At 35.0% G+C, this 25,805-nt stretch overlaps 1 protein-coding gene across 7 annotated transcripts; it reads right to left on the minus strand.

The window, feature by feature from the left end:
• Positions 1-21,485: 21,485 nt before the first annotated feature.
• Positions 21,486-25,303, minus strand: LOC114264778 (protein IQ-domain 26). Of its 7 annotated transcripts, XM_028205478.2 has the most exons (6): positions 24,942-25,303; positions 24,521-24,816; positions 23,986-24,074; positions 23,342-23,811; positions 22,351-22,557; positions 21,486-22,269 (listed from the first exon to the last, which is right to left on the minus strand). In XM_028205478.2, the coding sequence occupies exons 4-6, from the start codon at positions 23,741-23,743 to the stop codon at positions 21,676-21,678; spliced, it is 1,203 nt and encodes a 400-aa protein (XP_028061279.2). In that variant the 5' UTR covers positions 23,744-23,811; positions 23,986-24,074; positions 24,521-24,816; positions 24,942-25,303; the 3' UTR covers positions 21,486-21,675. The 7 variants fall into 7 exon arrangements, with proteins under 7 accessions (XP_028061279.2, XP_028061313.2, XP_028061304.2 ...); XM_028205512.2 differs by lacking the exon at positions 24,521-24,816; XM_028205503.2 differs by lacking the exon at positions 23,986-24,074.
• Positions 25,304-25,805: the final 502 nt, after the last annotated feature.

Genomic DNA, 25,805 nt, shown 5'->3' on the forward strand with positions numbered 1-25,805 from the left:
TTAATAAAAATAAATGTCAAAAAAATATTTTTGAATTTTTAAAAGTTATTTATACCCACTAAAAATAAAATTATGTAAAATTAATAAATCTAATTTTTTTTACCAAATTAATTTTTATTATGTGTTTGAATGATGATCATATAATTGGTGATTATTTTTATTTTTATTAAATTAGTTTTTATTTTTCAAAAAGTCAAATATGGCGACAACTTTTATATCATTATTAATCCAGTCCATTAAATATATCGATTACACATTAAAATCTTAACAACCACCCATGATCACCATCCAAACACATAATAAAATTTAATTTAGTAAAATAAATAAATAAGCAAATGTCTAAAAAATTTATCAATTTCACATAATTTTATCTTTGGTGAATAGAAATAATTTTTAAATATTTAAAAATATTTTTTGACATTTATTTTTGTCAAATTAGTTTATATTTTATTAAATTAACGATTTTGCCCTTGAAATTAAACAATAGTATCTTCAATTGTCCTTATTCGGAGTAAGATTCAAAATTCAGGGTCAAATGTGTCACAATTGAAAAGTCAAGGACCAAAATGATACGAGCCCTAAATTATAGAGATTGACAGTGTAATTATCTTTTCTTTCAAAATATTATATTATTACATTTAATTCTTTTTGTTAAGATTGTGTTACAAATTTACAAAAAAATCAAATTTTATATAAAATACATGATACAGTTATTAGAATTTTAAAATAATAATGCTCTTGTCTAATGATCACGGTGAAATTATTAGATAAGAGTATGTGATAATAAAACAATCAAAGTAATAATGCTCTTCTAGTGATCCCAGTGAAATTATTAGATAAGAGTATATTATCATAAAACAATCAATAATATGTATTATTATTTAAAAAAATTAATAAATGTGTCATCTGTTTTATATATGATTTTTTTTTTATAAATTTATAACAGAATCCTAACAAAAAGGGTTAAAATGTTGTATGATAATAATTTGAGGGATTAACTATTGAGTTGTGAAATTGAAGGGTGCAAACAAATGGGTCATGATTTAAAGAGTTTACTGTAATTTGCACTTTACTAAATTACCCTCATACCTATGTTTTAGTTTTGGAAGATAAGTTTTTTAAAATAATTTTGAAAATTAAAAACTTATTTGGTTATGAATTTTCAAATTAGTTTTTGAGTTGTATATTTTTAAAACAATTTTTAAAAATTTGTAATTTTAAAACTTGTATGGTTATGAGTTTCCGAAACTAGTTTTTCAGAAGAATTTTTTTAGGTCTTGTGTTTTATTGTCTTGTAGCCAAATTTTTTTTTACAATATTATAATCAATTTTGTTTACTTCTTTTACATACATTGATAGGGTAATTTTGGTGAAAATTGGGCCGAGCTATGAGATGGACTTTATGGCCTAAAGTACGAAGGACTGGGTAAAAAGGCCGAAAAGTTACTCCGGCCCAAGAGAGATAAAGTTACTCCGGCCCGAAATAAATATAATGTTACTCCGGTCCGGAAGCGACTTGGAGTTAGGCCGGTCACAGGGGGTTAGTCCGGTCATGACGTATGGTGGATAGATCGGTCAGAACATTGCTACTCGGTCGCTCGGTTTAGACACACCATGATTTGGACATGGGAGAACCGAGATAAGGAGCAATAAAAGGAAGAACCGAACTAAGGATAGTTCAGCCTACTGTGGCTCAGCATAGCCAGTATTATTTCGGTCATGTTGTAGTTCGGCCATAGTGAAAACCATCTCACTTGGTTTAAGCAGTGAGGGGGGTGTGGAAGGATAAGCATTATCTTTCAGGAGTATGAATCCTAGGAGGACGCTGCATGGAGAAGTAGAAGTCCTACTAGGATTGTGCCACACGAAACTTATAAAAGCTCACAAACATCACCTTGGAGGAGGTAATACACAACTTTGTTTTCTGAATTCACAGAGCTTTGTCTATTTGTCGAGTTTGCTGACTTAGGCGTCGGAGAGGTTTCCGGCACACACCCGCCGGCTAGCTCACGTTTGTGTTTTCAGGAGATAAGGCGACGTCGTACGGAGGAGCGCAGACTTGGTCAACAGGATTATACGAGAAGGTATATTTCTTTCCCGTACATACATAATCTAAATTTATTTGTTAGATGCATCTAATCTAATCTATAGGGCAAAGTTTCACTTCATATATATATTAGTTTTAAAATTCTAACACTTATTTTCTGATTTATATTCACTTACATACATTTTAAACGTTTTATATTTATGGAAACAAATTTATAAAACTATTAAATAATGAGAAATATAAAAATAAAAATAAAATATTTGACCCAATTTAAAAATTAATATAATTTTAATATTGTATGTAATTATTAAATTTGTTTTTCATTTCTTCTCTTGGGTTGATAGCGTTGTAGATAAATCTCGTTACCAAAGGAAGGTGACAGCGGAGAAGATGAAAGCGAAAGGAGAAGAGAGATGGAGAAAGAAAGCTGGACGGGCTTGTAAGTTTAAGGCCTCTGAAAAAAACATCAACAAAACCCAAAACCAAATAGGATTTTGGGTTTTAAGTTTTGGGTTTAAATAGATTTTGAAATGTATTTTTAAAACAGAACCGCTATGTAGCTCGAAAAGAGCCCCCCGAATCGCCCGAATTTGAAAAAGGTGAGTTTTGAATGTTTGGCTTAATTGCAACAACATTGGTTAAGTGACACCACACGCGAGAAATAGAAGAAAAGAGAGGAGAGGAGAGGAGAGGAGAGAGGAACCAGTCGAAGAAGAATAGGCGAGAGCGACCACTGCCGAGATCGACCGGTGCTGACACTACCGACCTGGGTAACCATCGACGACCAGCGAAAAACTCTGCCCACCATCAGTGTTGTTCGTCGACCAGCAAAATACCACTTCGACGTGAATCTAGATTACGCATTGTACTCACCTGAATCTGCTGGTCTGTCAATCTGTGAATGTCGCTTAATCACCTGAATCTGCTGGTGCGTTATTTGTGTTTTTTTTCTTCTTATAAATTTATATTTTTTTGTTAAGCTTGAATGTGGGGGATTAGAAGAATGGTTATCCATGTTTGGGTCTATGTGGGTAGATGATTTCAATTAAAAAATATGTTTGGGGGTCTATGTTTGTTCTTGTTGAAGTGAAATCTATATTTGGGGTCAATGTTTGACAGGGGATTAGAAGACCATATTAAGGAATGCAGACCATATTTGTTGTATAGCTTGGCTCACTTATCTTGAATGGAATTTCCAATTTTTCCATCAGTTAGTTACATGTTTTCTAGACTTCTATGCACAACACTTTGCAATACTCAAAGTAAAATTACTATGTGTGTGATGTATAGCTATATAATTCTTCTGCTATGTGTGATGCATATGTGTGTTTTGGGATGTGTCCATAGTTGAATCTGTGTGTATACAAACTGTGATTTGAATCTGTCTATAGCTGAATCTGGTTTGGCATGTGTGATGTATACAAAGTTGCAGTTGCCTTGTTATTCTATAGCTAAATCTGTGATGTGTCTAAATCTGTAGTGGTCATATTTGTGATGTACTCACTGAATCTGTGATGTCTCTAAGTGGTGTTTAACATCCACTTTAACCTTATTTATGTGAATATGTGAATCTTTGAATCTGTGATGTCTGAATCTGAATCTAAGTGGTGTTTAACATCACTGAATCTGAATCTGTGAATCTGTGATGTCTCTAACCTTATTTATGATTTGTTGTGCATTTCATTCTGCTGATTTTATACAAATTACAGTAGAATGTTTCACAAACAATCCTACATTGAGTAGGGGTGAGAAAGTTAAGGAAGCAGAGAACAATCCTTCCTTAAATGAGAGTGGTGAAATTGAAGAACTTAAGAAGGGGATGTGTTTTACCTCAAAGCAAGAAGTGCACGAGTTTTATGAAAAATATGCTAAAAACCTTGGATTTGCTATAGCTTACAGAACACAGAATGTTGGAGCGGATGGAAAGGTGAAATATTTTGGAATTGAATGTACTCGGGCGCAGAAGAGGACAAAAAGATCAGAAGTAAACCCCTTGAAACCATATTTTTCATCAAAAATTGATTGTAAAGATAAGGTAAGAGCGACTTTACAACCGGATGAAAAATATAAGTCAACTACAGTTGTGCTTGAGCATACGCATGATTTAATTCCTAGCGACTCATGGCATTTTCCAATGAATAAGAGGCTTCGTACTCCTGTGAAGAGAAGATTAGAAATAAACGATGAAGCAGGAATAAGGGTGTCTAGGAATTTTTATTCTATAGTTGTTGAAGCGGGGGATATAAGGCATTAACATTTGATGAACGAGATGCAATGAACCACTTTGAAAATGCTAGAAAATTGAGGCTTGGGGTAGGGGACGCCGAATCAATTGCATTTTATTTTCATAGGATGCTACAAGAAAATTCAAACTTCTATTCTGCAATTGACTTTGATGTAGATCGTCGCATACGAAACTTGTTTTGGGCGGATGCAAGGAGTAGGGAAGCTTATAAAGCATTTGGGGATGTTGTCTCATTTGACACTACCCCTCTCACAAACAAGTATGATATGTCGTTTGCTCCGTTTATAGGAGTTAATCACCATGGACAGTCAATCTTGTTTGGTTATGGACTGTTATCTAATGAGAACACGGAGACATTTGTTTGGCTATTCAAAGAATAGTTAAATTGCATGTCAGCCACTCCTCCAAAAGCTATTATAACTGACCAGTGCACAACCATGCAAAATGCCATACAAATTGTCTTCCCACAGGCTCGACATCGTTGGTGTTTATGGCATGTAATGAAGAAAATTCCCGAGAAATTGAGAGGATATTCCCAATATGAAGCCATCAAATTCGCTTTACAAAATGCAGTCTATGATTCTTTCAGAAAAGATGAATTTGATGAGGAATGGCAAACGATGATTAAAAAGTTTAGCCTCCATGACAACAAGTGGTTGGGGGTATTATATGGTGAGTGACATAGGTAGATTCCTGCCTATGTGAAAGATATATTTTGGGTTGGCATGTCAACTACACAACGAAGTGAGAGCATAAATGCATTTTTTGATGGCTATGTAAACTCAAAGACTACTTTAAAGCAATTTTAAGTCTCGAAACAAATTGTATGATTGCTTAACGGTATATGAGTTTGAGAAGCAATTTCGTGTAGCCTACACAAATGTGAAATTTAAAGAAGTTCAAGTAAATTGAAGCGACTACTGTATTGTCATGCGACTCTTGTGAAGGAGGAGGGATCCATTTGTATTTATCATGTCAAGGAAGCTGTGCTTGTGGATGAGAAAATCAAGAAAGTTGAATTTCTTGTTTACTTTAATTCAATTGAATTTGAAATGCAATGTGTGTGTTGGTGGTTTGAGTTTAGGGGGATCATGTGTGCCCATTCCCTTAGTGTGCTCATTGAGAGGTGCATATATGAGGTTCCAGATAAGTACATTATGCTGAGATGGAGAAAAGATTTGGAAAGAGGGTACACATGCATTCCAACGACATACACGAAATCCGGGGCTGCCCTCAATGCAAAGGTACATGATAACTACCACAAGATATTGGATGAAACTATAGGAATTGCTTCCAACGATGATGGTAACACAAAGCCATTCAACTTGGGTTGAGAGAAATCAAGGAAAGAGTAAGAAAAGATGAATCTGGTTGTGTGAGTAATGTGCCACCTTCTAGTAGTACTGTCCCACCTTGTAGTAATAATGTGCCACCTTCTAGTACTACTCGCAAGGTGCTTAGTCCTTTGATTGCTCGCCGAAGAGACCGTCCATGTACGAAACGGAAGGTGAGTAAAGTGGATGAAATAGTGCATCAGTTGAAGGGAAAGAATAAAAAGGCACCAAAAGTCCAGGTATATTTTTTATTTTCTACTTGTATGTAAATTTCAGAATTTATTTTTGTCAAACATTTTCACCAATGTGTGTTACTATAGGGTCGTAAGATGGGTTAATGTGAACCTCGTAAGTTGAATTTCAGTTGTACGGACGGCATGGAAGACAATACGTACGATCGGGTATGTGTTTCATGGTCCACTACTATTTTTTGTATGGTATTTATTACATTATGTTTGAACTTGGGATAGTTACTTTTGTGGACTTCAATATAGATGCGGATCCAATCGCCCCAAATTGTGAACTTATGTTTGTAAACCTATGGTATTTTTTATTCTGAACAGGTTTTGAACACATTCTGAACAGGTTATATTTGATTCTGAATAGGTTTTGTCAAGTTCTGTATATTTTGAACAGGTTATATTTTGAATAGGTTCAGTAAATAATGAATCTGTCAAGTTCTGTTTCCAGCAGAGCACCTCTTCTTATTACAACCAGAGCAGTCCAAAATGAAGCAGGTTCAGCAGAATGACAAGTTGATTGTTTGAAACAGAATGACAGGTTCAGCAGAATGAGGTAGAATGGTGCAGCAAAATGAAGCAGCAGAATGAAGTGCTTGATTGTTTGATTGTTCAAGTTACATGAACCATGTCAGGTGCTAAACCAGAGGAAGTGCTTAATTGTTTGATTGTTTAATTTTGATGCATTGCTAAACCAGAGCAATGTGCTAAACCAGAGGAAGTGCTTAATTTTGATATGAACCATGTCAGGTGGAATTTTGATGTATTGCTTGATTGTTCAAGTTACATGGATGATATGATAAGATATATTGGCTTGGTTGAATTTCTTGTTTACTTATCATGTAGAACCTCATGGTTAGCTATTGCTAAGATATATTAGTTGTTGCTGTATGTATATCGTGGACATTGATTATGTATGGATGTTCATTGATTTGATTCAATTCGTAAGCGAATAAGCCTTTCATAATGTTTCATCATGTCATTTTGACAAGTACATGAAGCAGTAGTTAGAAAAATAAGGCACAGGATGGGTAATACAATTGCTCACAACTAAGAAACTTGGTCCACCTATAATTTTTAATAATGGAGACCGAACTGAAAACATTAGTAACATATTGAAGTGGTTGTAGAAACGCTGATGCAACAGGATGGGTAATACATGAAGCAGTAGTTAGAAAAATAAGGCACATGATGGGTAATACATTTAATGAGCAAGCTTTTGCAAAAGCAATGTCTGTTTATAGAAACGCTGATGCAACAGCCCTCTTAATTTCCCTTGGGAAGTCTTCATCCTCAATTATGAATCTTGGCAAATGGTTGCATGCGAAGTCAGCTGCACGCTTTCCTCCATGCCCATCAAAAACCTGAGGTAACCAAGGACATATTCAATTCTTAGAATACAGATGTAAAAGCAAGGTATGTCAAACTACTGGTCCACCTATAAATTCCCATGTGAGAATGCAGCCCTAACATCAGACCAGAAAGGCCATTACAGGTTTATAGTGAAAAAGTATTTCCAGCACTAAAGATCAACAAATGACATAACTGTAGACGCCCTATTTTTGACCGACCTTAAGACTCAGACGTCATCATTTGAGCGCTCAATGATCACGCATGTTTGTGCTCGTTTCGAGTTTCCGGAGTTTTCGGCTGAGTGTCTTACCTCCGGGCCTCTGAACTCTTTGTGTTTTGGCTCGGTTTGTGGACCAAGCCTTGTTGACCTTAACTGGAGAGAGACAGAGGTCCGTAGACCACTTTTCGTAGTCGTAGACTACTTTTCCCTCTTGTAGGCTAGTTTCCGGTTTCCGATTTCTGGTTTCCGGAGCCTTCGGCCGAGCGCCTTGTCTCGGGACCTCTTAGCGTTCTCCTCTTGGCCTGGTTTTTGGACCATGCCTTGTTGCCTCTGCCTAGAGGGAAACAGAGGTCTGTAGACTACTTTTTGTGGCCATAGACCACTTTTTCCTCCCGTAGACCACTTTTGGTGCCCGTAGACTAGTTTTTGAGGTTTTTGGCTGTGTGCCTTGACCCGCGAACTCTTGTCTTGCATCATTTTTGGTTTTTTTTAGCACAAACCTTGTTTTCCTTGCTTGGAGGGTGGAATAGGGGTTGTAGACCAGTTTCTCTCCCTGAAAACCACTTTTCCTGCCTGCCAGCCAGTTTTTTGGTCGGCCAACTGGTGTTGGTGGTCTTTGGACCACCAAAAGTGGTCGACAACCATGCCACCACCTTGCTTTCCTTGTGCAGACCACCTCTTCCCCCTGCCGACCACTTTTCATTCTTGCAGACCACATTCACTGGTCGGCTGACCAGTGCAAGTAGCTGGCCGACCATTTCAACTGGTCGGCAGTTTTCCTGCAGTTTTCTGCAGATATTTTCTTACCAGCTATGCCAGCTGTTGGACATAGAAGGAATTCTCCATACACGTGTATAGAGGGATTGCTTGGAGCCTAAAGCTTGTTCAACAAGCTTGATGCATGATTTTCTATATAAGGGAGCCTCCTCCCTCTTGTCTTAGGTTCAAAATTTTGTATTGGAGCTATACATATATCATCTATCTCTATATTGCTCCTCCTCTTCATATTTGTGCTTGAAAGTGCCTATTCTTCACACTTTTGCATACAAACACCTAGTGAAACACCACACTCTTGTTGCTAAGGCACCTTGAAGCTGGTTTTGGTGTTTTTGGATTGCTTTTGATCCAAAAAGGTTACTAGAGTTACTTTCTTGAAGTTATTCTACAAGGGTGAGTTTTTAACCCCTTAAAGCTTTGTTTTTGTTTAAATCTTTGGCCCTATTTGAATGCTAATTTAGGCCTAACTTTAAACTGCAAAAAGCTCTGATTTTAAGTGTTTAAGATGTTTGTTTGAGGCTTCCTTGGTGTTGGGGGTGATCTACTCCCTTGCATGCCCTATTTGCTAGGGTTTTGAGCCATCACTTTAGGATTTTGTTTTAGCCTTTATTTGGCCTTTCTACCACTAAATTCCAGAGGAATTTTAGTGGTGAAACTTGGTTTTGAGGCCCCAAATGGTGGGGGTTGTCCCCCCTCCTCTTCTCTTGTATGCTTGTGTTGATGGCTCATCACAAGAGCATGTAGTTCTATCTTCTTGAAGCTTTGTTTGAACAATTTTTTATGACCTTTTAGACCTGCCATGACTCTATTTTTGGTTGTCTTGGTCACCCCTTGCATGTTTCTTGTATGTGTTGTGTAATCCTATTTGTAGCTCATCAAAGTAGCATGTTTGTTAAGCATGTTTTGGCTCCATCTTAGCATGTCTCAGGCCTTATTTCAGCATGATATACCTCTGTTTATGGTTGGTTTGATTACCTATTGCATGCTCCTTGCACTTGTAGTGCAATCCTTCTTGCTAGCCTAACATGCATCATGCTTTGGACCATTATTCTAGCATGCTTTTGGCTCTACTCCAGGAAGCTTTTACTCATGTTTTGCCATGCTTAAGCTCTGTTTTATGTTGTTTTGGTCATGCATGCCTTGCTTTGTATAGCCATAGTGCATTCTTACTCATTAGCTTTGAGTTTCCAAGCCACTAGCATGCATTGTTTGGGCTATTTGCATGATTTAGCATCATTTGATACATGATTTTGGAGCATGTTTCATTGTCATGCCCTCACATCTTTCACTCTTTCAATGCTTTGGAGGGTTGGTGCTTTATGCCTTAAACATGAGCCAATATGTATGCTATCTTACCTAAGCTTTTGGGCTGCCATATCAGTGTATTTTTAGTCTTATTTTGCCATGATACAACTCTGATTTTTGTTGGTAAAGTCATCTTATGCTTGGTTTTGGTAGGTGTAATGTAATCCTCCTTATTGACCTTGCATACTCCATGTTTCATGCCTTCATGCTAGCTTGTTTTGGCTATACTCCATACATGTTTTAGCATTGTTTTGACATGCTCTAGGACTGTTTTGGGTTGTCTTGGCCATATGGTTCATGTATTGCATAGCTATAGTGCAAGTGCCTATGCTAGTTTCAAGCTTTGAGCCTCTTGCATGCTATACTTGTGTTGTTTGAGTGATTTGGCATCATTTCATACATGATTTCAGTGCATATAGTGTTGTCACACTTCCATGTTTATCACTTCTTGATCATGGTTGAGGGTTGTGCTCTTATGCTTAGTTGATAGGACATTGTATGAGCATTACCATCTTGCCTTTCATGCCATCATTTCATAGCATTTTGGCCACTTTTATGGAGCCTCATAGGTCTATCCATATTCGGTTTAAGTCCATTGAGCATCGTATTGCATGCCTCGTGTGTAACATGTTTTACTAGCTTCGATGCATTAGCTTTTAAACATGCCATACATTGCATTATGTGTGTTGCATTGTGTTTGGATAGGGTGTTAATCCAAACACGAGAAACGAGGGACGTTTCATACTTGAAGTGATGAAACGTGCCTCATTTCTTGGTCGCCGACCTTCTTGATCAAGCATGATAAACGTTAAGGCCCTTATGTGTCATTTGTGCATTCATTGAAATTGAATTGTGCAAACTTGGCTTCTCGGCCATCGTGCATTGCGATGCTTGGTTGGTGGTCCGAGGGTCGAGAACCACACTCCCTTGAGCTTAAGAAATGATAAGGAGGGTGGTTGTGCACCCATACCTTGCAAATACAATGCCGTGCCCCTTCTTGTTCTCTGTTGCAGCAAAATGGAGCGTGGGCAGAATTTCTGGTTGGCAAACCAGAAAAAGTAGCTGCCCGACCACTTTTTCTAGTCTGCAGCATACTTAGGTGGTCTACAACACCAATAAGTGGTCGGCAGCCTTCCTGGAGGTCTCCATGATGGAGTAGAAGCTATCTGGAGCTTTGTGTAGTGTCTTGAGAATAATTGCAAACAGAGGCAAGTTGGGGTATAGTGATGGATTTCCGAACGAGGCGACCGAGCATGCATGCACCAGTTGCCCCGAGGACCTCTTTTTTACTGCTTTAATTAGCTGCTTTGCTTAGCTAGCTAATGCTTTGGTTTTGTATTTAATTAATTAATGCGCTTAACTATTCAATTTGTGTTGTAATAACTAATTAGTTAACTAGGGTTAGTTAATTAGTTTCGTTTTGTAATAATTAGTTTAATTAGCTTAGATTATCTAGTTAGCTTATTATTCAGACCTTCCGTCAAGAGGGCACATTGTTGTAATAAGCGTGCGTGTGTGTGATGCATGTCTTCCAACCCTATTTCTTTCTCCCTTTTATTTACCAGCTTTCGATGGTTAGTTTTAGGGTATATTTCAATTAGCATCCTTATGTTTGCATGCGTGCATCCATTCATCTATCTTGCATGCACCGGGCTCGGCGTATCATACAAACTGCATTGTATTTCAATACTAATTTGAATACATGTTATCTAATTGCATTCACATGACATCTTAGAATAGCCGAGCCTATCTTAGTTGTATTTTTCATGTGTTGCATTAGAATAGCTAGGATCATGCATTGATTACTAACTAGCTTCTTTTTTGGCTCGGAGTACACTGTGAGTGTTTACGCTTTAACATCCTTGCATGAGTGTATATGTTGCCATGTTTAGCATGCTTGCCATGAGGCTATGTGCTTAACTGCTATAAATGCATGAATGCCTGTAGATGAAGGCTTCATTGCTTGAATTGAAACAATTCATCAAAATGTGAGTTTTAAGCCCACTTGAAGTGGCAAAATCATGTTGTTTTAAGCCCACTTGAGGGTGACAAATTCGCGACTTAGCCTACTTGAGGGTAGCAACTTCAAACCTTTTTTTCAAACAAACAAACATGAGGGGTATGTTTGGTTTGAGTTTTAGAGATGAGTTTTAGAAAAAAAATTCCAAAAAATTGTTTGGTTTGAGATTTTTCTCAAAAAATTTTCAAAATCGCTTTCTCTCTCTTACACATAATCAATCACTTTTTTTTCTCTTCTCTCTCCTTCTCAATCACTTTTTCTCTCATACACATCTACTCAATTACAACAAAATATCAAATCATCCCAAACTCCCAAACTCCAAAACTACTTTCAAAATATACAACCAAACAAACCAAAAAAATTTCTAAAACAACTCTCTCAAATTTTTTTCAAAAACAACTCTCCCAAAAACAAACCAAACAAGCTCGAGATGTTTTGTTTCAACTTGAGCGATTTAGTCTATACTTATATGCTGTGCGCATCACATAGTAAACTACATTAATAAACCGGAATAAGAACACATGTGTTTTCAAAAACAACATATCATGTTAGTAGAGGCAGATCCTTTGATCGGGCGGGCGGGGGTGCTCATTTTAAGACCTTCCCCTCTCATACCCAAGTTACCGAGCCGAGGCAACTTTGGTGATGATAGACACGTGGCCTTAGGCACAAGTCAGGGTTTCCTAAATTTCCCAAAACAAAATATTTAGGTGGCGACTCTGAAATCTGGCAAAGCAGTCTATGTTTGGCGCTTTTTAATTAAAATCAAATTTTCAAAACAATTTGCCGGATTTGGACTCTTTGGTGATTTATCAATCTTACATGCACTTTGTGAGATTAGATTCAGAACCGTGACATGAGTTCGAACTGTAGTAGCTAAGAACAACGATTCGCACCCTCGCGCGCGGAGCGGAGTTCGGGCGGTCTACAATAACCTATTAACAATAATTGAAACAGAAGTCCATTCAAGTCATCAAGGCCATTCAAGTCTATTCAATCCATAAGTACATCCATCAAATTCTCCAAAAGCTATCAACTCAGTAATTTACATTATAAAATAGAAAACAATACAAAATACAATGACATAAAGCACGACATTCAATTTCTTCTCCATCCTTCGAAGCCTTCTACCATGCTCCTGAAATTCATTATCCATCTCATAAGCCCTTGTGCTTAGATCGTTAAATTCTTGGCTTTTTATAAATTTACGAGGTGCAGCATTGGAGATCACGTCGTCGTTATCATCATTTGCAAACTTGAAGTAATTGCAGTGTTCCTCATTAATCTACAATGCATGACAATCAGTTAATCAAATCAGGCTAATAAATTTGCAAACAAATTTCCATACTACTTACATATTTCGATGGACACACAAAGTACACACGCCCTTTATTTCCATTCTGATTGGTTCGAACAATGTGCATGGCAGTTGTTCTCCCACAATCACACAATCTTGGTTTCAATCTTATGTTGCTATTGTTACTAGAGGAAAAAGCCATTTTGTAATCTACATACAAAATGGAAAACAGAGACATGATACATACATAGCTATTATTGCTACTGTTGATACATACATACCTACTGTTTTATTGATGTTATTAAAACCCGTACTTTTTTAATTGGTAAATATGCAGCCAGCTTCATAAGCAAAAGTAAACAAGAAGAAATCTTGTGTTCTTTCATAGGTAGGTTCCAAGAAATAGGGAATTTTTTAAATCAAAATGCACATCTTCAGCAAGATGGAAATTTAAAACAACCATAAAGTATAAACCATGCTCTTTTATACAAACATAATTTGATATTTGAAATCAGAAGCATATTTAATGTATTCACAGGCCCATTCATTCACTTTTATGGCTAAAATTTGAAACCTAAGGGAACTGATTTAATTCCCATTGGCTCAATAAACTTCCATCACATTAAGAAAAGCCAGGAATTTTAAGAAAGGAATCCACATTTTTAAGCACTTGAAGACTCCAATCATTTCCAAAGTATATGGTAAAATGAACAAATTTTCTTTTTGCTTCTCAAAAATAACAAAATTTTCATTTGTGGATAAAAAGATTTCAATGAATTTCTTGAAGTATTCCAACAATTTGAGTTCAAAATCCAAACTAGCTTTGGCACTAGCTATTTCCTTATGTTCATTCCTACATACATGCGCAGATATTGTAACACATGTCAATAAATTAAAAAAAATACATAAAAATAAAAAGAAACTACACAATTAATCTTCTATAGTAGATATTAACATCTTATAAAAGTTGGTTGCTTAAACAGTTTGCAACATCTAGTTTTATCTAGCATATTTAAGAGGATATAAATTTAAACTCTATACACTGAATCCTGATGACAACAATTTTTTTGGAGATTAAAATACCTTAGATTTTCTTTTCATACAAAACACTGAAATTCCAAACTAAAGTGAGTAAATCAAAAACAAAATGAATCATGAACATTCTAGATTTCCAAAATTCCAAGCTCTAATATGACACCTTAACTGGTATGTCCAAACCTTAAATTGAGACATCAAAACCTCATCAATCCTATTAACTCATGTCTGACTCAATCAACACATATCCCATAATGCCCAAACAATCAACATAATGGCCAATCAAAATCAACATAACAATAAAAAATTGAAGGCAAAACCCATAATGCCCAAACCCTAACAGACAATCGTAACCCTAACAATCATTAATTGATAAGGCCGGAAAACATGTTCTACAAATTCAAGCCAAAACCAAAACCCTAACACAAATTGCAAGAAAAATCCAAACACAGAAACACAAACCCTAGTTTTTTTGCAATTATGGGTTTACCTTTGGTTGTGGTACATTTTTTTCTGCTAGTCGACACTGCCGTATGCGAATCCACACCCGTAGCTGAAGATCTATTATGCGAGTCCACACCCGTCGCTGATGAGAGGATTTGAAAGAGATTAAGAGCTTGAGGAGAGAGTGAGTAGAGAGAGATGAGAGGATTTGGAAGAGATTAAGGGCTTGAATGGAGTCAACTCTGAGGAAAAGAAAAAAAAAATTCAAAATCAAAACGACGTTGTTTCAGCAATTCGGGCCATTTGAGGGGAAATTTTTCGAGCTATAAAACATTTTTGTTTTAAAAACTAGAGGTTTTTAAAATTGAATTCAAAAAGTAAACCAAATCCTTTAGGCTCGTTTGTTTTCAGAGGTAGAATAGACGAGATTGATAGTGAGGGAATTAATAGTGAGGAGATTGTTAGTGAGGGGATTAAGTAAAATTGTGATTGTTTTAATGGTAGTTTAGGGATGGCAACATGAACCTGGCTCAACGGGGACCCGGACCACCCCACCTCGATAAATAGGGTTTTTCCCAAAAATTATTTCCCATAGGGCCGGGGATGGTATTGAAAAATACATTCCCGATGATTTTCGAGCAGAGGACGGTGATAGGTTCTTCCGGCCCCTGCCCCTCCCCGAAATTTCCTCGAAAAGCCCTGCCTATATACTGCGTGTTTAGTTGTATTATATATATATATATATATATATCTCACTCTCTGACTCTCTTAACTCTCTCATTGACTCACTTTCTCAACACTCACTGACTCTCTCAACTCTCTCACTCTCTTTTTCTTCTCTCTTTCAACTCTCTCACTCCCTGACTCTCTCAACTCTCTCTCTCTCTCTCTCAACTCTCTTACTCTCGCAGTCACTGACACGGCGACACCACTACCAATCTCTCTCTCTCTCTCTCTCTCTCTCTCTCTCACACACACACACACACACACACCTCGTTTGCTCTCTCATCTCTCCTCTTTAGCAGCTGATCGCACACAAATCATCGACACCACCACCACCGCCTGTCCAGACTCCGATCTACAGATGGCGACATCGACTCAGGACAAAAACCTCGGATCTCATTTTCTCCATCGTCGATCTCAAGTATCTCCATCGCCAATCTTATTTTTCTAGATTTGTGTTGTTTGAATCTGTTTAGTTGATGATGATGTTGATGATGCTGGGAAATTTTCAGGGTCGGAGAAACCCGATCCCCGCTAGGGAGCAGAGGCAGGAACGGTGATAGGTTCTCTATCGGGGTCGGGGACGGGAAAATTTTTACCATCGGGGATCAGAGACGGAGAGTGTGATCCCCGGCCCCGTCCCCGTCCCCGTCCCCGTTCTAGCCCGTTGCCATCCCTATGATAGTTGTTAATGTAGAGATTGTTAAATATAAAAGAAATATAAAATATTAAAACAAATAAAATTATGATTTTTACTTAACAAACAATACAAAAGCATTAAACATTAATGTTAAAACAAAATACCCAACATGTAAATAAAAAAATAAAAAATAAAAAAACTTAATCCCATGAGACTAATTTCCTATACCATCTCCACCTCCTCCATCTCAATCCCAACACCAAGTCTCATCCTAATCCCATGGGATTATGAATTCTCTCTCCATCTCCAAAACAAATATAACATATAGTGGGTTCCACCTCTATCTCACAAAACAAACGGGGCCTTAGGGTTCATTTGGGATGTGAGTTGGCTTTTTGGTTGTTTTAGCCGAGGGTTAAAAAGTCTTGTTTGGGATAGACTTTTTGACTTTTTGACTTTTTTTGACTTTTGTGAGAAAAAAATGAAATAATTATGAGTTGGATGTGACATTTTGTTCTATTTGGTTAAAATAGCATATTTTGTCCTATATGACTATTTTAGCCCAAACACTCATCCCAAACAGGGCCTTAGTGGTTTTGGAAGGATAAACTACACTTTGCTCCTTTATTTTTGGTTACTTTCTCACTTTGGTTCTTAAAGTTTGTTTTTTTTCACTTTGACCCTTTATGTTTCAAAATTTTCCCTATTTACGCCTAAAGGCAGTTTCTTTTAAAAATTAGAAATAAAATGACACTTAACAATCACGTGGATAAACGCTGTCTCAAGTTAAGATTCCAATTTAAGAGGAGTCAAACCTTTTTATTATTTATAACTCACATATCAAACATAAACTTGAATTCTAATATCATAAATGAGATTTACGTGTAGCTCCTAATCGGTAAACTTATTGTTTAATAGGTCATGCGATAATTAATGGCATTTTTCATCAAATATTATTAAGAAAATATCACTAATTCTTAATTTTCAGCAACAGTTTAAAAATTGTCACAAAAAATATCAGTAATTATAAAATTTAGCGACATTTTAAAAAAATTGTCACAAAAAAGTCACTATTTGTAAATTTTAGCGACAATTTATAAAAAGTAGGACAAAAAAAAAAAATACTAATTGTCAATTTTTAACGACATATGCAAAAAATGTTATAAAAAATTATTTTAGCGATAATTTTACTATAACTTATTTTCAATAGGACTTGAAGGGAATTAAGTTCAACTATTATGACATATTGGTAGTTTACCCATATAATAATATATTTTTTATATTATGTGATAATTATTATGACATTTTTTGTCTAATTTTGAACAGAAATTGTCTTTATGAGTGGAATAAAGCTATATATACCAATTGATACACCAATTAGTGTAGTAACAGATGATGTGACATAGTTTTATGGGTTGAATGTGATATTTTGTTCTATTTAGCTAAAATAGCATATTTTGTCCTATATGTCTATTTTAGCCCAAACACTCGGGAGCTTCTATTTACACACCATAGTTTGCCTCAATACACACCATTTCTAGTTCATACCTCCACACCATCTTCACTTTTTATTATTTTCTCAATTCACACCCTTTATTCCCAAAATACCCTAACCCTACCTACCCCAAACCTAGCCACCACCAGATCTGGCGACCCATCGTTGTCCTCATCCACCCTCCACAACCCATCCCGACTGCCACCGTCCCTCCCCCAGACTCCTTCAATCCTTCCTTGCCTCAACTCCGCCCCACTCCGACACCTCCACAACCACACCTCGCCATTACCGCAGCCTTAGTGATCGCCACCCCTAACCCTTGCGATTGACTAAGATCGATGAATGATCAATCAAATAGAGAGAGAGAGAGAGAGAGAGAGAGAGAAAGAGAGTGAGTGAGTGAGCAAGCGAAGAAAAGAAGAAGAGGTCACGATGAGAGGGGTTTGCCAAAAGGGGCGCTTGAGAGTTGTTGCAAAGGGAAAATGGTACCAAAGATAGGGGGCAGCGGGGGAGGCGGGGAAGTGGGGTAGATGTAGCTGGCAACCGGTAGGGGAAGTGGGGTAGATGGCAACCGGCGGTGGTGGGAATGGTGCTATTGGAGGTGAGGGGTGGCAACCGGTGCTAGTGGGGTTGGGAGGAGGTGGCAGCCGGCGGTCATGAGTTGAGAAGGAAGGAGTGGTGTGTAGGTAATTTAATTAAAGGATATAATGGTAATTAAAAAAAAATGGGATAATGGTGTGAATTGAGAGGATAAGTGGTGTGCAAATGGAAGCTCCCCAAACACCCATCTCAAACGGGGCTTTAGTGGTTTTGGAAGGATAAATTACACTTTGCTCCTTTATGTTAGGTTACTTTCTCACTTTGGTTATTAAAATTTATTTTTTTCACTTTGACCCTTTATGTTTCAAATTTTTCCTTATTTACACCTAAAGTCAATTTCTTTTAAAAATTAGAAATAAAATGACACTTAACAATCACGTGGATAAATGCTCTCTCAAGTTAAGATTCTAATTTAAGAGGAGTCAAACCTTTTTATTATATATAACTCACATATCAAACATAAACTTGAATTCTAATATTATAAATGAGATTTACGTATAGGTCCTAATCGGTAGATTTATTGTTTAATATGTCATGTGATAATTAATGACATTTTTCATCAAATATTATTAAAAAAATATCACTAATTCTTAATCTTCAGCGACAGTTTAAAAATTGTCACAAAAAATATCAGTAATTATAAAATTTAGCAACATTTTAAAAAAATTGCCACAAAAAGTCACTATTTGTAAGTTTTAGCGACAATTTATAAAAAGAATGACAAAAAAAAAAATCACTAATTGTCAATTTTTACGACATATGCAAAAAATATTATAAAAAATTATTTTAGCAATAATTTTACTATAACTTATTTTCAATAGGACTTGAGGGGAATTAAGTTCAACTATTATGACATATTGGTAGTTTACCTATATAATAATATATTTTTTATATTATGTGATAGTTATTATGACATTTTTTGTCTAATTTTGAATAAAAATTGTCTATAAGAGTAGAATAAAGCTATATGCACCAATTGATACACCAATTAGTGTAGTAACAGATGATGTGACATAGTTTTATTAGGTTTGAATCTTTGTATTTGTATAATGAGTGGGGTCCATAGTTTGAAGTTGTAATATTATAGCATGTGTTGGTACACTAATTAATATAGTGATTGGTGTGTGTACTACCATTGTTAGAAGTAAACTGAAAAAAACTTGAAACATAAAACACCAAAGTGAAAAAGAAAATAAAAAAATTAAAAGCCATAGGAAAGTGATCAAACATAAAAGGAACAAAATATAATTTACTTATATTTGGAATAATTTTTTAATTAAATAGATAGTTGTAAGGGAAAAAATGACTAATTGGTGAATATAATGTGAAATTTTGATTTTTTTTAACTTTTTGTGGCTTCACCTTTTTTAGTCAAAAAGTTGACTGCCAAACGTGGGCTAAATAAAAATAAAAAAATGCTAAAAATAATTTTAAAGGCTATTATTAATTAATGTTAAAAAAGGTGTGTAAAAAATGTATTCAGATTATAAATAATTTATTATTTTATACTTGTAATAAACAATTCTTGGAATTGTCATTAGCAATACCCAAAAAAAATATTATAAATTACTAGTAAATTTTAATAATTAAAATTATAAAAAAATTTCATAAATTTATAACATTTTTTTGAAAATATTACTAAAAGATAATTATTATCTTTTTTTAAAAAAATTTTTTTAGCAGAAATGAAAGAAAGAAGATACCTATTTAGTTTGGTTTTCAAAATATTTTTTTGATTTTTTTAAAAAATAAATTTAATTTAGTGAAAAAATTAAAAATAAAAATCATTATTTTTATAACAAAATTTTTAAAAATAATTTCTAGAATACAAATCAAACGAAGAGAGTGTTTCCGATGCATTATAAAAATGTATTTTTTTATTTTTTGAATCATATTAACTCACTATTTTTTTAAATATTTTTTTTATAAAAAATAAAAATATATATATATACTCGTATGATTCCAAACACCCCCGATGATGCAAAGCTATCCAGTACAAAGGAGTGCGAGATTCAAGAGATTCCCAAACAAAACTCAAATTCACATCAATCAAATCAACCACTAATCATTACTGATATGAAATTTAAGATTCATTCACCACAATTCCATCCCATTCGGATACTATAATATTCTGAAAAATTTAAACATTTAAACATAATTAGTTAAAAATTTTAATTTATTAATTAGAAATAACTTCATGAAAATTTAAACATAAATCCCGTATTAGTGAAATTTCTTATGAACCTATTAGTCTCATTTAAATAAGAAATTAATAGCTAACTCTGTTCGGTTTGAAATTTTTTAAAATTTTAATTTGTATTTTTGTATTTTTAATAATATTTTAATCATTTTATTTTATCTTTTAGATTCACTTAATCTTGATATACTTAAATAGTATAAAATTTATATAAAAAATCTCTAAAAAAATCATTGAATGTAACAAAATACAAAAATTTAATGAATTTTCTTTTTTTTTTTTGGTGTTATTTGTATTTGATAAATTTTTTTAAAAAATATTTATGCTTAAATGTATTTAGATTAAGTGTATCTAAAAAATAAAAAAAAAATACACAAAATATTTTTAAAAAATTCACTAAAAATAATAAAATAAAGAAAAAAACTTTATTTTCTAGAAATGAGTTAAACCAAACAACATATTTTGGTTTTGTGAAATGATTAAAGTGATTTATTTATTAAAAAATATATTTACCAAATAAATTTTAAAAAATTAGCGTTTAAGCCTCTTAATATAGGCAGCTAAAATTAAATCCTATGAAATAAATCACACCTTATTCAATCAATCCAAGTTGTTATCCCAAGAGTTATGGGGGACCTTTAAGTGCAATAAGGTAAAATAAGTTAATTACATATGTCCCGTATTTGAGTCAACAAATTAGTATCACATTAAAGTAAAATCTTATGTTTGAATCAATAGATTAACATATGTCCCGTATTATAGTAATCTAATTTACTGACATCTATCTTTGTGACATAAAAAAATAAAATAAAATAATTATTCCCCACTATGATGGGCCTCACACTTGATGTCATGGGACATACCACAACATAAAAAATAAGAAGTATGGCTTGAGAAAAAGTGTCCTGTTTTAAATACAGAGAAACCCAACTCACTAGGAACCACCATGGAAATTTCATGGTAGCACCCCAATTATCATTTTTCAATTTTTGAATTCAATTTTTTTGAAAATTGAAGTTTTTTATTTTTTTGTGTTTTTTTGTTTTTAATAAATATTTTAAAAATTTTAAATAAATTTTTTTATTTTTTTAGATGCACCTTATTCAGATGTGTCCAAAAAGTAAAATATTTTCAAAAACTAATAAATATACAAAAATATTAAAAACATACTGAATTTTTGTATTTTTTTTTATATTTTTGGTATTTTACAAAAATTAGACTTTTTAAAATATATTTATATTAGGTGTGTCTAAAAATTTTAAAAATGCTTAAAATATTAAAAAAACTTCAGTGAAAATAAAAAAAAATATGGAAAAAAAAAATTGGAAAGTGAATTCTAAAACCAAAACGAAGCAGACTCGTTGCTCTGCTCCGCTAATCTCTTGTTAATATGCTATTTACCTTGTCTCAACATGGCCTAGAAACAAGGCAAAAAATATATAAATTGATTCAAAACACAACTGTTTTTAATCATACCTATAAAATCAAAAACACTTTCTAAGCAACAAAGAACAAAAGATGAAACCCTCTAGTTTCCATTCATAAAATAAAATAACAAAGATTTAAGAATATACACAAAGCACTCTGTTCTATCCTACTGTTTGTCATCCCTAAGTGGCAAAAACAAAAGCTCGGAGAAGGTTTATATGTTAGTTTCTCTTATTCTTCTCCATGTTCATAATCTATCGATCAAACACTTTTTTCTCAATAATTTAAAGCTTCTTGAACCTGAGAACAAGACCTCTGCATCTTCACACCGCTCAAACTCATCCTCGACGCCATTATTTCATTCAGCGAAAGCCTCTTCTTAGAACCCGGTTCAGGCCTCTGCTTCGGAGCACTATGAGACCTCAGTTTCGCATTGAACGATTGCGTGTTCGTCATGTAGTTCGGGAAGTTGGAATATGGCCTGAAAAAGCTGTCTCCGCACACGCTTTTCGCTGGCGTGACTGGAGCATTTGATCTGTACGAATTTGCCAAACGAGGCGTGCTCTGAGCAGTTGAGAACCTGTAATCATCGCCGTTGAAGCCCCAATCGAATTCTGGAAGGTTTCTGCACTCGGGGATGGAAAGACGAGCGGGAATTGGACAGGGAAGGGGTGATGAAACTGTTTGGTAATATGGGTCTTCACAAGAGTCTGACATTAATGTGTTCATTCGACGTGATGATCTTGATCTAGGCCTGTAAGTGTCGATTTCAACTATTTTGGGGCTTTCGTCGAACGCGCTTAGCGAATTTTCTGTAGATGCTGAAAGTCTCTTGCTATGGAATTCACTCCATGTTTCATCAATTCTTCCCTGAAAACAAGAAACAGAAAAAATGAGAATTGAAAAAAAATTCCATAAAGAAAAGTATGAGCAATGCAATTCACTTCTCACCATGGACCTTCGGGCACGAATTTCTGGTTGATATTTGTTGTCTTTTTTGAGCAGACGACGAGCTCTCTGGGATCGAACAGTGGCCTGAGCTCGTATGAGAGCTTGCATACAATGAAGAGTCGCAGTTGCTCGTTTTCGAACAAGGTAGCCCCTAACAAGAGCTTGTAACTTCACCAGTCCTTTTAGAGCTCGATGTGCTTTCCTTGCCTGAAGGTGAACCAAATTAGATTCAACACAAGAATCCAAAATTTTCTTTTTGTCATCTAGGGAACAAAGAACCAACCCGGGTCAAGAGCAGGCTCAAAAGCGGTTTTGATCCAAGACTACATTTTTTTTTATCCGGGGAGTTGGAAGGGTGAACTAGGGATTGATCCAATGTCAAGAGCGGACTCAAGAAATGTTTTCAATTCAAAACTACAAAGTTTTTTCCCTTTTTTTTAGCCTGGGGAACTGGGGATCGACCGCCAGGCCATGAGAGAAGGGGAAGGGGAACTGGGGATCGACCCCAGGTCATGGGCAGGCTCAAGAAGTGCTTTTGATAGAAAACTACTAAACCAAAAACAAAAAACAAATGGATGGCACATATTCACGAAAATTGGAAAAAAACACACAAAGAAACACAGAAAAAGGTTAAACTTTTAATAGTTCCCTCTTTCAAATTCAAACAAGTGAAAGAGCCAAAATGTGGACCCAACTTTGGAACGAAACAATAATTGGAAATCAGAGCTACAAATCACACACAGAAACAAACAAAATTCAAAAACATGGAAAGCAAAAAACAAAATAGATTTCAAAATACAAGCTTTCAAATTTCGAAACCTCACAGGAAATGAAAAGGAAAACACAATCATTGTCCCAAACAGAGAACCAAAGTAAAATAGTTCATGAAAACATAGAAAATTCAAATACCCAGATCAAAATTTATGTTATGAGATCAAATTGAAGTTTCAAATATCAACAAATTGAACAAAAAATATAAAGACCCACTTACCAAATAGCCTCTGAAAACAGTCTGAATCCTGACAGCAGCCCACTTCTCTCTGCCACCACAAAACAGAGCTCCTCTGCCTTGGCTAGTGAGCCTCACCACCGCCACGGCGGCCTGAGCTGCCGCCACCGCAGCATCAGCGGCGGCAGCGGTGGCTGCCGCCACCACAATTGCGTGCTTGTTCTGCTCCTTCTCTGTTTCAGCAAAGTAAGATCTCAGCCAAGCAGTGTCATTTGTTGCCGGAACATTTGCCGGAATCTTACCCACAACCCCTGAATCTCTCCCGGACTTGCCAAAGTTCCACCTTTTCTTCTCTTTCCGGTCGCCGGAATTTGAATTCTCCACATTTTCCTTCTCTTTCTTCATCCCCAAGAAGCCCCTCAACCACCTAGTTGCTTTCCCCATTTCTCTCTCTCTCCAAAACTCTGGACTTTAAACTCTAGAGAGAGAAACAAAGTATTGCACAACAAATCCTACAAGAGAGATAGAGAGTGATTATTTACAAGTGGTAAAAGAGAAAACCCAAAAATATTGTTTATTGAGAGGGAATACTCAGACAAGTACTTCGAATCTTTACATGTTGCAAGCAGAGAAGTGATGAGAACAGAACAGAGTTGTGGTGAAAAAGATTAACAAAAGGTCCTAACCTTAATAATAGAGAGAGAGAGAGTGAGAGAGAGAGAGTCTGTTTCTTTTCCTTTTGAATTTTTTTTATCTGACACTACCTCGTGAAGAACTGCATTATAAGACAAAAAGGTATCACAGAGAGAAGCAGATTTTAAAAAGACTAAAATTGAAAAGATTGAAACTTTCCCACTCAACAAACAAGCATTTACAGACAAAGATCAGCAAGTAAAAAAACTTTTGAAATAAAACAGAGTAATAATAATAATAATAGCAGTGAAAAAGACCCAAAAGTCTCAATTCTCACAAAACCCACTCCTCAAATTCAAAAAAATGTTTGAATATCTACTTCATCCAATGAAAAGCTAAGAAAATCTACAAAAAGCACAATCATATGTCCCTCACTATATTACTTTCACCAAAACAGTCTCTCTCTCTCACTAGTCAAACACAAATTACAAACAGAATCCAACAAAGTGAAAAAAGAAGTAATAATAATAATCAAAGAGAGATCAAACTCAGAAAGTTTCTCAAACACACACACACACACACACAGACCTCCCTTCAAAAGCACTCAAATTTCCACTCCCTCCAATGAGAAGCTCACAAAACCCTGCTCAAAAGCACCACCACCGACCCTTCCCCTCCCTCTCTCTCTCTCTAAAAATTCACTTTCTCTCACTACAAGGAAAGGACAGAAAGGACTCCCCCCCTCTCTCTCTGTCTCTCTCAATCTCTCTTTCTCTCTCTTAATTTTCTGGAGCGACGTGTACGAAGTTTGAATATGAACTTGGTCTCTGTGTTTCTCTCCAAAACCCAAAACCCATTTATGAGTACTTTGCTATTCTCTGCATCTGTAAAACACATCATAGACCCAACTTCAATATACACTTTTTTTTATTTTTTTTTATTTTATCAAACCCTAACCAAAACGAGACAAAATAGTGAAATGGGTTTCTGAGAAGCAGCAATGATTTACCTCTGTACACCACCAATAAAGCAATTGCCCATAAAGAGTGGTTATGTCTTCATCGCTTCTTTCTTGTACCACCCAAAAAAAGGACTTAATATAGAAAGATCTATTGATTTGGGTTTCAGAGTAATTCAACACCGCGGTGATCGATCTTCAGAAATTTTTTGATTGACCCTCGGCGATTCTTCGGCCACAGATCTCTGCCGTTGGTTGTGCAGAAGATCTCTGAGAAGATGGTGGGTTTTTGCGGGATACTGTGATAGAGGGTGGATCTGAAAGATGAGGACAATGGCTTCGATGGAGACTGTTGTTTGTGGCATTTGTTGTCTAAAATTCAAATTTCACATATCCTGTTTTAATAATGTAACAGGAAAAAAATACAAATATCCAGTTTTAATAATGTAACAGGAAAAAATATAAATAAATAAATAAATAAACAAATATAGAGGGGCATAAGTGAGATTATATTCTTACAATTTTTCGCTCCCATCCCATTATAAAATCATTTGAATTTAGATGTGTTTATAATTTTTTTTCTCTACTTTACTGTTAAGTAATTTCCCTTTTTAATAATATAAATATTTTGTAAGATTCTCGATTTATATTATTTTATGAAAAAATTAATATAAATTTGATAATTACAATATTTTTATTTTATTGAGTTTATCTTTAAAAAAAATTAATGACAAGTTTTTTTTTATTTTTAAAATAGATTATTATTATTATTATTTTTTTGTGACAAACACCTCAAAATAAAAATGTTCTTATAAATAAATAAGTAAATAAACAAATATAGAGTGGCGTTCTTACAATTTTTCACTTGCATCCTATTATAAAATCATTTGAATTTATGTGTGTTTGTAATTTTTT

The sequence above is a fragment of the Camellia sinensis genome, chromosome 15 (genome assembly GCF_055761805.1).
Source record: "Camellia sinensis isolate YWXY chromosome 15, ASM5576180v1, whole genome shotgun sequence".
Classification (NCBI taxonomy): domain Eukaryota; kingdom Viridiplantae; phylum Streptophyta; class Magnoliopsida; order Ericales; family Theaceae; genus Camellia; species Camellia sinensis.

What these genes read in the sequence shown, in the direction of transcription:
- LOC114264778 (XM_028205518.2), bottom strand. Translation starts at nt 23,743, where the DNA reads ATGGGGAAAGCAACTAGGTGGTTGAGGGGCTTCTTGGGGATGAAGAAA. An exon ending in CTGTTTTCAGAGGCTATTTG is followed by an intron (nt 22,558 to 23,341) that starts GTAAGTGGGTCT and finishes GTTCACCTTCAG; the next exon opens with GCAAGGAAAGCACATCGAGC. An exon ending in TTCGTGCCCGAAGGTCCATG is followed by an intron (nt 22,270 to 22,350) that starts GTGAGAAGTGAA and finishes TCTTGTTTTCAG; the next exon opens with GGAAGAATTGATGAAACATG.